Source organism: Lygodium microphyllum, chromosome 30 (assembly GCF_053477565.2).
Source record: "Lygodium microphyllum isolate KBCC chromosome 30, Lygodium_microphyllum_v1.1.10, whole genome shotgun sequence".
Taxonomy (NCBI): domain Eukaryota; kingdom Viridiplantae; phylum Streptophyta; class Polypodiopsida; order Schizaeales; family Lygodiaceae; genus Lygodium; species Lygodium microphyllum.
In genome coordinates, this window is record NC_141164.1 from 10,353,601 (window position 1) to 10,363,529 (window position 9,929).

Sequence of the window (9,929 nt, forward strand, 5' to 3'; positions counted from 1 at the left end):
GGAGGACCTTTTGGAATAGCCAACAACAGGAGGACATTTAAGAGCAAGCGACGACAATTCTAGTTTTCGAATGTGTAAGCAACAACATTTAATCCTCCTGGCAATAGGCGATAGCATCAAGGGGCTATTCCAAGGAGACAATAATGTTTTTTTAAGTTCTTCCTTGTGGAAAATCAAGAAATTCTCTCTTTAAAAGTCTCATCTTCTCTCAAAATGTCTCAACATTTCTCAACCATTCTTAGAATATCTTAGTTAAATTTGGTGAACATCAATGAAAATTCTATTATAAACCCTAAATTTATGTAGAAACTAGGGTCTAGTAACCACGTTGAGACCCGTGCATCAATCAAGGGTACTATACACTAATATTGGCATCTAAAATTCAAGCAATTATTAGGGATTTCAAATTCTAGCTTATCCATTGTGAATTTGAAACAATATTTGGCCAGTCTGGATCCCATTAGAGTAAGTCCTAAGTAAAAATCAAGGGGCAATTGGTTCAAATTATTTACTGATTATTTGTACAAGGGGCTTTTGGATCAGTAAAGGAGATGGTGAAATCTCAACTTATATGTAATCTATGGATCATGTAAGTCGAAGAAATATCGCAAGGAGTGCCACTTTTGGGGCCAACAAGGTATCTACTGTCCAAGATTACTAAAGTGTACATTTCAGTTCATGCTCATTTATTCATTGCTATAATTTAGTGCTCAATCAAGTATTATCAATCTATCTGAGAAGGAAGACTAATACCAGAAGTTCATTAGACAAGGATATTCTCTAGACCCTCTTTTATTTGTTATAATTGCAAACTCACTTGGATGGTTCGTCCAATTAGAAACTCACTTAAATTGTTTAACCAATCAAAAGTTGAAGCAGGTAACCTAAGAGGGATTAAGCTACCGAATATTCAATACATGGTCCTAAATTAGTTTGCAAATGACACAAGTGGCACCATTAATAATGATACCACTTCAATTTCCTTTTTTCAACCTTCAACTATTTCATAAGACACCTAGTTCTATAATTAATCACTCAAAAATTAGTAGTAAAACTCTCATCAAAGATACTTCTAATTGGTTACTTGAAGCTTAGATGCAAGGTAATGAGGAAAAAAATATATTTATACTTGGAATTCTAATGGTTTTGGAGTCAATTAAAAACATAGGTGGAATCCAATGTTGACAAGGTTTGGAAGCAAATAGACTAAGCGTTTACAATTCAATTTGGAGGTAGGGTACTAGTACTAACATATATAATAAATCCCTCTACATATCCTATTTGTCATGTTGAACTTCCCAATTTAAGCAAACCTAGCAAAACTCTGAAGCTATGTGTTGAAATGTTGTATTGATTGGGGATAGGACAAGCTCAAAATACCAAAGGTAGCATTGAAGGATTGCACACTACCCAAAAAAAATGGGGGGATTGTGACTTCCAAGCCTCACCCTTCTTGCCACCAGGTTAACAAAAAATAGGTGGGTAGAGGTAGAAGTTTACTAAATCAAGAAGAGGACTGTGTGGCTACATGGAAGAACCCCAACATCTTCATTGCTACTTTAATCCAAGTTAAAATTTAGGCAAACGGATATCCTCAGCTTGTGGCTGTTTCTTAATGAAGCCTTTTGTTATCCTCCTTTCCCCCATCCCACTCTCACCCTACCTTGGTGGTATCATGATTCCATCTAGTTCTGCTTTTTCATTCTAGTATTAAGGCTGGAGACTTCAACAACGCCCATAAACAGAAGAAGGAAAGTGAACTGATCAGATAAACTGTGGAGTTACAGGTTTGAGAATATATGAAACAACATTATTAAGCCCGAGACAACATGCTAGGAGATGGCCTTTGCCTCAAATGCAAGTTTCAAACGGAGAGTATACCTCACCTGTTCATCAACTGAGAAATACAAACCCAAATATCTTGGCTTTACAACAAGACATGCCATCCATCCAGGCTTACCTCAAAATCAATTTTGCTGGGAGAGATTCATGAGGCGCCACCCCCTCACACACACCAAGTAGCACATCAATTTCTCTGGAACTTCTAAACAGGATAGATGCTGCCGCAATCTAATTGACATAGCGTCCAGACTGGATTAAACCTACGTATATCTGTTATGCACTTTTGTAATATAAGCGTATGTAATATCAGCACCTTGAACTTCAAAAGGACTGGACTTCAACGAAGAAGGGCTAGACTTACCTGTATCAAAAAATCCCTGTAAGTTTTCAATCAGAGAATTCATTCGTGGGTTTTTGCCGACCGGCATGATAAGGTACATTAATCGCAATGAACTTCGATTAATAGCAATGGACTTCGACATTGCACTTCGTACTTCCAGTATTCTGTTCGTGAATGAAAAAGCCATTGGAGTCGTGGAGAATCGAAATTTGTGTTGACAGTCGTCTTTCCTGCATCAGTCTGAGTCCTGGCCCAGGCTTTAAGATCACAGAGTGAGCAAAGTTATATGCCGCTCAATGATATATGTTTTTCTCAATTGGGGATCTCATATTTAAGTGTAAGGAACAGGTTCCATAGCTTCTGCCTCATCTCGCAAACCCTTGAACAGGACAGATGACAGATAGCGTTCTCCGAAGCTCGGTAGTATGGTCTGAAAGGTCATTCACATAATATTCCCTGATTAATATTTGCTTAAGAACTCAGGATACGTTCTTGGCTGAGAATTAACAGATTTTATGGCCTTAAAATGATGTCTTGCAGCAGGCTTTCCTCTTAATCACTAGATACTTCAGATAACCAAGCTTTTACATCACTTGTGCATTTGGTTGTAGTAGAAAACACCTTAGGAACTACTGACACAGCTCATGCATTGGGTCATGATAGCAATGATTGCCAGCTTTCTTTTTGTCAACCTTATATAACACTGTTCTTTATCATTCTCCATAATGATCTTTGATGGTCAACCTAAACACGAGCTTCATATATGGCATGTTACTAGCTGTCATGTTTATCTACCATTCAATCCTAACATATGAGGTCTCCCATACTATTTGTTGTTAGCTATTGAAGACCTTATTAAAAGATGATGAATACTCACAACAATAAGCTTCCCCTTGTTCTCAGGTCGAGCTGCTAGCTTCAAGGCTGCAACTGCATTAGCTCCAGATGAAATACCAGCCTAATATCCAAACCACGCCAAATAATATGATAATAGTCGTCAGACAAAAGCACTTTAGAATTCTACACCTGCGTATGCTGTTGTCCATACCAGCAAGCCTTCTTTGACTGCTAGCTGCCTTGCCATTGCCACAGCTTCATCACTGGAGACCTGAAAAGGTGTTCAACTTCACATAGACTTAAAAAAGTATGAGGTGGTTATGTTGTCCCGAGGTTTCATACTCATTTTTCAAAAATCCTACTTTTATCATTCTGCCCAACCAACGCCCCCCCCCCCCTTCCTCTTTCCTTCTGAATCATTACGTCAACATAAGCCCCTTTGAGCACTCACATCTAGACTTGTCAGTTGATTGATAAAGTGCAGCAAGCCACACTTGTATTTATACAAACAATTGATGTGTTATCCCAGATGTTATGTTAACCTGGAGAACTTCTTCCATCACATCCATGTCTAGAATGCCAGGTTTAAAGCCAACTCCAAAGCCAGTAATGTGATGAGGCCCTGATCAACATAGATAGAAACATCGTGAAATGGATTGACATAATACTTCAGGTGATAAAGGACTGAACTATCAATCTAACATTGCAAACACACTGTATCTATCAATGATCTGTAGAGTAGAGAAGGTCATTAAGCTGAGTGAGTCAACGGACTGCATGAAATCACAATATACCTGGACTTCCCCCATTTAAAATAGGGCTTTCTGAGGGCTCAACACCATAAATCTGCAAAAACGAACAAGCCAAGATCACATTTTTAAGTGCAGCTGGATTAGACGACCTCAGCTGTGAGATTGTTGCTATGAAGATCATCATAGTCCAAAGTGACAAGCGGATGACTACTGGCCTTGACACTTGGGTTCTTGCTCTTCAGGTATTTACCAACTCCAGTGACAGTGCCACCACTGCCTATTCCCATTACAAAGATGTCAACCTGTCCAGAAGTGTCTTCCCAAATTTCTGGCCCTGTGGTCTCAAAATGAGCCTTCAAGATCCCATTTCGCCCCCACCAACCAAAGAAAAAAGAGAAAGGGAAGACAAAACAGACAGGAAATTAAGAAAAGAGAGCCACTGTTTGGAATCAACCCCACAATGCAAAATGACATCACAAGAAGGTAGAAATGTTGCAAAGTAATTACGCATGCCCGCATGGGTGCACACCTTAAAAGGCAACCCAGTAAAGTTCGCACTTGGAATGAAAAGACAGCTCAAAACCAACCTTCACATTAGCTGGATTCTCGAATTGGTGAAGCATAAAGGAATTGGGGATTTGCTCACTAAGTTGGTGAGCCTTTCTAACTGTTCCCCCCATTCCCTTTATTGGATCAGTGAGGATCAGCTCCGAGCCAAAGGCACGCATGGTAACCCGGCGTTCCAAACTGGTGTAGGATGGCATGGTCAAGATGAGCTTGTATCCCTTTGCTGCTGCAATGAAAGACAAGGCAATGCCCATGTTTCCAGAGGTGGGTTCAATAAGTGTAGTCTGCGGACACACCAAAGAGAGTAAGTACTTCAAACCTTGAGTGTGGAACGCCTAATCAAACACAGTGGCTAGTATTGATGCCCAACTCAATCACGATGCACAGTGAGAACAAGGACAAGCATGATGCGACCTCAAAGCCAAATTTAACTAAGTGTAGTTCTAGGTGCAGTAAATGAGAAATCCAAAGCATACATTCTGCACCATATTCCAATTAGTCACAGTGGATATCACATTATGCATTGTGTACTGAATCTAAAAGGACAGTAGCCGCAAAATTACCTTGCCGGGAGATATAAGTCCTTTGGCCTCTGCATCTGTGAGCATGGCATGTCCAATTCTGAAAATATTGGGACAAGATAGACAGGATCAGAATTTACTTTTTAAAGAGCTCTGGATTCTCTATGTATTGGAGGGCGGGCAGAAGAGAGAGAGTACCGATCTTTCACACTGCTACAAGGCTGCATCATCTCAAGCTTCGCAGCGATGAAAGCTCCACAATCATCAGCAACTTTAGTGAGAAAGACAATGGGTGTCCTGCCCACGACCTACAGTTCAGGCGACAGCTTCATCAAAATTCCGGATCTACACAGCGAACATCTTCTTGCAGGACTAGATTTTCCCCCATTGGATTGAGTGAATAATGAGGCTGGTCATGTTGCCTCTCAGCAACGCTCTCTTGCAGAACTAAACCTTCTGTTGATTAATGATAATGATGATGGCTAATATGATGAACATTTTTCAGCTGACGGTGATAGATGCCTCAGCAACATGTTCTTCGCAAAACCAGTTAGATACCATGTATTACTATACTATGATCATGTATCCCTTAAATATAGACCAGAAAAAAATGGAAGTGATCAGCTGCTTGACTGAGCAAACTGATACAAGGCCTCGTGAATCGCAACACATGAATTGCAGCAAGTGATGATGAGGGAATAAAATTGGCACCTGAGAAACATCTTGTTTGATGAGAGGGAGGTCCCTAAAGATGCCCTTTGTGGATTGAGGTTGGGCAACAGCAGTGGTCAGAAATCGACGCAGGCCATACCTCATGGAAACCATTCCGTGTGTGTGTGTGTCTCTCTCTCTCTCTCTTTCTGTGTCTCTGCGCTTCGCTTATTAGCAGGTAGTCAAGCTAGCCGTAGGCGTCGTTTTTCACAAAAATACAACTGCGGTCTCACATCCTTGTCTCTGGAGACTCGACGATTGGGATTTGATTTGTTAGCCTTCGCTATCATTCAGATTAAAATTGCCTCCGTGAGGGTTAAGTGGGTGATCCCAAGGTTATGACAATCCCCCTTCCCCTACCCATCCTTAGTGCAACAAGATGATAGTAGTGCTATTCCTCCCCCCTCCCCACCCAAAAAAAAATGTTAATCAAGCACAACCGACTCTAGCACATCGACATGGAAGCATAAGATCTTGGGATTGGGTTGGTTTTTTTTTTTTTTTTGGGGGAGCCGGGGGGGGGGGGGGGGGGGGGGGGGGGGGGGGGGCGCTTTGTAGCTATACCATGTCGTTGCTACCGAATGCACCTATATAGGGAGTAGTAGTGACTCAAAGCCCTGCTTTGTTTCTACTCTACATGTGATTCCCTATACCCAGTGTTGAACCCTCTTATGTGCGGTGTCACGAGGGGGTAGTCCTGGGATGTGTCTATGTTGTCCCGCTTTTTGGATTGAATAATATAAGAGTATACCTTGAGCTCATATATCATGTTACCTTTCCGTGCCGTGTTGAGTGCGTAACGAGTGCAAGTTCATCACACTTGGTATCAGAGCGACTCTTGCTCGGAGTGAAGGAGTGCTCACAGAACCAAGAGGAAGGATCCAGTGCCTCGAAGAGATCGAAGTCGTAACGACCCACAGCGCGACACCCTGCGTCGTGTCGCCCCACGTCGCGTCGCCCCCCCCGACGCATCGCCCCGGCGTGACGCCCCAACCTCGACATCCCATCGTCTGAAAACGTGACGCGACTTCCCCGCGGCACGACCCACACCACCACAGGTGAAACACGGCTTCCCCGCGTCGACACCACCACCAACCACATGGAGGACAAAAGGGAGAACGTCACCCTCCTAACAATGGAGGAGAGAAAGAAGAGTAGAGGGCAAGAATGGAGAGTGCCCCAAGAGGAGAAGGTGGGCGGACTAGAAAGACAATTAGATGGTATGTCAGGCATGCTGGAGTCAATATGGAAGAACATGCAGATGAAGGAAGAGGAGGAAGAAAGGAGGAAAAAACTAGAAGTGGAGCAGGGCTATAAAGAATGGGTGACACAACAAGAAGAAGAAGAGAAAAGACACAGAATGCAAGAGGAGATGGATAGAATGGGTAGAGAGGAGACATCTAGGAGGGCGCAAGATACAAGGAAGTAAAAGGAGAAAGTAGTAGAATTAGGAAGCAAAAAGAAAGACAAGAAGAATGAGAAGAAGCACCACCGTAAAGAGGAGGAAGATAGTGATAGTTCAGAAGATGATTATGGAAAATTCAAGATGCCCCAACCAGCCAAGTACAAGGGAGAGAGAGATGGGTTGGTTCTGAAGAAATGGATCGTAGAGATAGACAGGTACTTGAAGTATTCACGAATAACCGAAGACAGGAAGGTGGAGGTGGCAACCATTTACTTGGAGGAGGATGCTGCCAGATGGTACCTGCTGGAACAAGAGCAGGGCCACACCATCTTTTCGTGGGAAGAACTCCATGAAGAATTGAAGGACTACTTCATTCCAAAGATGGAAAAATTCAAAGTGAGAGATGAATGGAGAAACCTCAAGCAAACATAGGGAAAGATGAAAGAATATGTTAGCAAATATAGGCAGATCATGCTGCAGCTACCAAACATGGATACAGACACTAAGCTACATGGATTTTTGTTTAGGATGCAAGAATGGGCTAGAAGAGATGTGGGGAGACAGGAGCCAACAAGCTTAGCAGAAGCCATGAGAATGGCCGAAAGACTGGTGGACCTGGAAGGCAGAAGAACAGCACAAGGGAATCAAAATAGGTTCAACAACAATTTCAACAACACCTTTAACAACAACAACTCATGGAACAAAAGGCCCAGTGCCCCTAGAGGGGCATTCACAGATATAAGGAGCCAAAACACCACCACCACGGCCGTGTCACAAACCGCTTTTGTACCAAGAGGAGCAGCAGGAAGATGGGGAAAAAATCACTATAGGCCAACCCCTAGCACATCGTGTGGGCCCGCAGGATCAAATACGTCATGGTGGAGACCCCCAGGCCCGTCCGTCAGAATCAAACGCTTTTAATGCGGGGGTCCACACTACCAAAAGAGATGCCCAATAGAAGATACAGCTTCATCAAGTGGATCAAGGGTGAATGCAACTAGTGCATATGGAGGAGAAGAATCACAACCACCGCGTATCTAGGAAATCCCAAATGGGAGTGAGGAAAGCATGGACCACCCAAGGGTAGGGTCCAGTTAGAGCTTGTGACCCCAATGCATGGCAGCCAGAGTAGCGGCAGTTCACCATCTATACATCAAAGGCCGAGTGGGCGAAGGAAACCAACCTATCATGGTGGACACATGAGCAATACACAACTTCATGACACCAGGGTGTGCAGCAGAACATGGATTAAAACTATCGAAGGCCCCAGAAGGATTAACAGTAACATTCGCACAAGGAGAAGCCAAGGAAGTAAAACAAGTCTTTGCAGTCCAAGTGGAAGCCGACAAGTGGAAAGCAAAACTCAACTTCTTAGTAATCCCCATGGATGATTTTGAAGTGATATTGGGCTTGGAATTCTATGACAAGTATGTCATTGCAATGTTTGGTAAAGGTGTGAATGAAATGATGCTAGATATGCAAGGAGAAGGCGTCAGAGTACCATGTGAAAGAATGCAACTGCCTGGCAGGACCCCAACCAAAGTGCAAATGAAGGAGAATAAGCCAGGAGTATCATGCCAAACAGTGAAACCAACTACAACCAAACCAAGGGGCCATACCCAAAATGCACCGGTCCAAGGGACAGTTATCAGGCCACGTATCCTAACATGCAATGCCAAGCAGATCGAAAAATCAGTCAAACAAGGAGATATGGTCTATCTGTGTATGATCCGACCAATTGAAGAAGAAGAAAATGGCAAGAAACCCAAACAACAGAATAGGAACACAGAGGTGGCAGAAATACTTGAAGAATTCAAAGATGTAGTGCCAGTCGAGCTACCCAAGGGTCTACTACCCAGGCGCGATGTGGATCACAAAATTGAGTTGATCCCAAGGTCTACCCCACCGGCCCGAGCTCCCTATTGCATGAACCACACTGAGCTCATGGAATTGAAGAAGAAACTACATGAACTAGAAGAACAAGGATTCATTCGCCCTAGCAAATCCCCCTTTGGTGCCCCAGTGTTATTTGTAAAGAAGAAGGATGGGGGACTTAGACTCTGTGTAGATTATAGGGCCCTTAACAAAATCACCATAAAAAACAAATACCCCATGCCCCTAGTGGAAGACCTCTTAGATAGACTGTACGGGGCCAAGTACTTCAGCCGTATTGATCTTAGATCAGGATACCACCAAATCCGCATAGCCGAAGAAGATATCCCAAAAGTAGCCTTCCGTACCCAATATGGTAGTTTTGAGTGGTTAGTATTAGGATTCGGCCTAAGCAATGGGCCAAGCACATTTTGTGGCCTCATGGATGGAATCTTTAGACCGAAGATAGATATCTTTGTCATTATCTACATAGATGACCTCCTAGTCTACAGCAAGACCCTAGAAGAGCACAAGCAGCACTTATGCCGAGTTTTTGAGAAACTGCGGTAGCATTAGTTATATGCCAAGCCAGAAAAATGTGAGTTCGTAGTGAAAGAGTTGGAGATAGGCTTTATTGTAGGAGCAGATGGAATCAAAGTGGACCCTAAGAAAGTGGAAGCTGTCCAAAGATGGCCTGTACTGAAAACTGTAAGAGAAGTGCGGGAGTTCCTCGGCTTCACAGTATTTTGTCAAAGGTTCATCAAAGATTACAGCCTCATCACTGCCCCCCTCTCCCATCTCACCAAAGAAGATCACTCTTTTACATGGGGGAACGTGCAATAGGAAGCCTTTGAGTAGATGAAGAAGTGCATGAGCCAAACTCCCATCCTAAGGGTGCCAAATTTCACCAAACCCTTTGAAATCTCTACAGATGCATCTGACTATGGCATAAGAGGTGTACTGGTACAAGAAGGTCACCCCATTGCTTATGAGTCAAAGAAATTTACCGATGCTGAAACAAGGTGGAGCACACATGAGAAGGAAATGTTGGCAGTCATCCACTGCCTTAGAAAATGGAAGCA

The 9,929-nt window shown here is 43.1% G+C and overlaps 1 protein-coding gene across 3 annotated transcripts; it reads right to left on the reverse strand.

Annotated features, from left to right (window-relative positions):
• Positions 1-1,804: 1,804 nt before the first annotated feature.
• Positions 1,805-5,878, reverse strand: LOC148009549 (bifunctional L-3-cyanoalanine synthase/cysteine synthase 1, mitochondrial-like). 3 transcript variants are annotated; one of them, XR_015689658.1, is made up of 11 exons: positions 5,571-5,870; positions 5,058-5,167; positions 4,902-4,959; positions 4,359-4,622; positions 3,987-4,124; positions 3,814-3,865; positions 3,562-3,641; positions 3,231-3,290; positions 3,060-3,140; positions 2,204-2,612; positions 1,810-2,112 (listed from the first exon to the last, which is right to left on the reverse strand). XR_015689658.1 is itself a non-coding variant. In XM_087672442.1 (10 exons), exons 1-10 carry the CDS (start codon positions 5,682-5,684, stop codon positions 2,514-2,516), a joined length of 1,056 nt encoding a protein of 351 aa, XP_087528568.1. In that variant the 5' UTR covers positions 5,685-5,870; the 3' UTR covers positions 1,810-2,513. The 3 variants fall into 3 exon arrangements, 2 of the variants coding, with proteins under 2 accessions (XP_087528569.1, XP_087528568.1); XM_087672442.1 differs by having other exon boundaries at positions 1,810-2,612; XM_087672443.1 differs by lacking the exon at positions 3,987-4,124 and having other exon boundaries at positions 1,805-2,612; positions 5,571-5,878.
• Positions 5,879-9,929: the final 4,051 nt, after the last annotated feature.

What these genes read in the sequence shown, in the direction of transcription:
- LOC148009549 (XM_087672442.1), bottom strand. Translation starts at nt 5,684, where the DNA reads ATGGTTTCCATGAGGTATGGCCTGCGTCGATTTCTGACCACTGCTGTT. An exon ending in GACTTATATCTCCCGGCAAG is followed by an intron (nt 4,623 to 4,901) that starts GTAATTTTGCGG and finishes GTGTGTCCGCAG; the next exon opens with ACTACACTTATTGAACCCAC. An exon ending in CAGTCAAAGAAGGCTTGCTG is followed by an intron (nt 3,141 to 3,230) that starts GTATGGACAACA and finishes TTTGGATATTAG; the next exon opens with GCTGGTATTTCATCTGGAGC.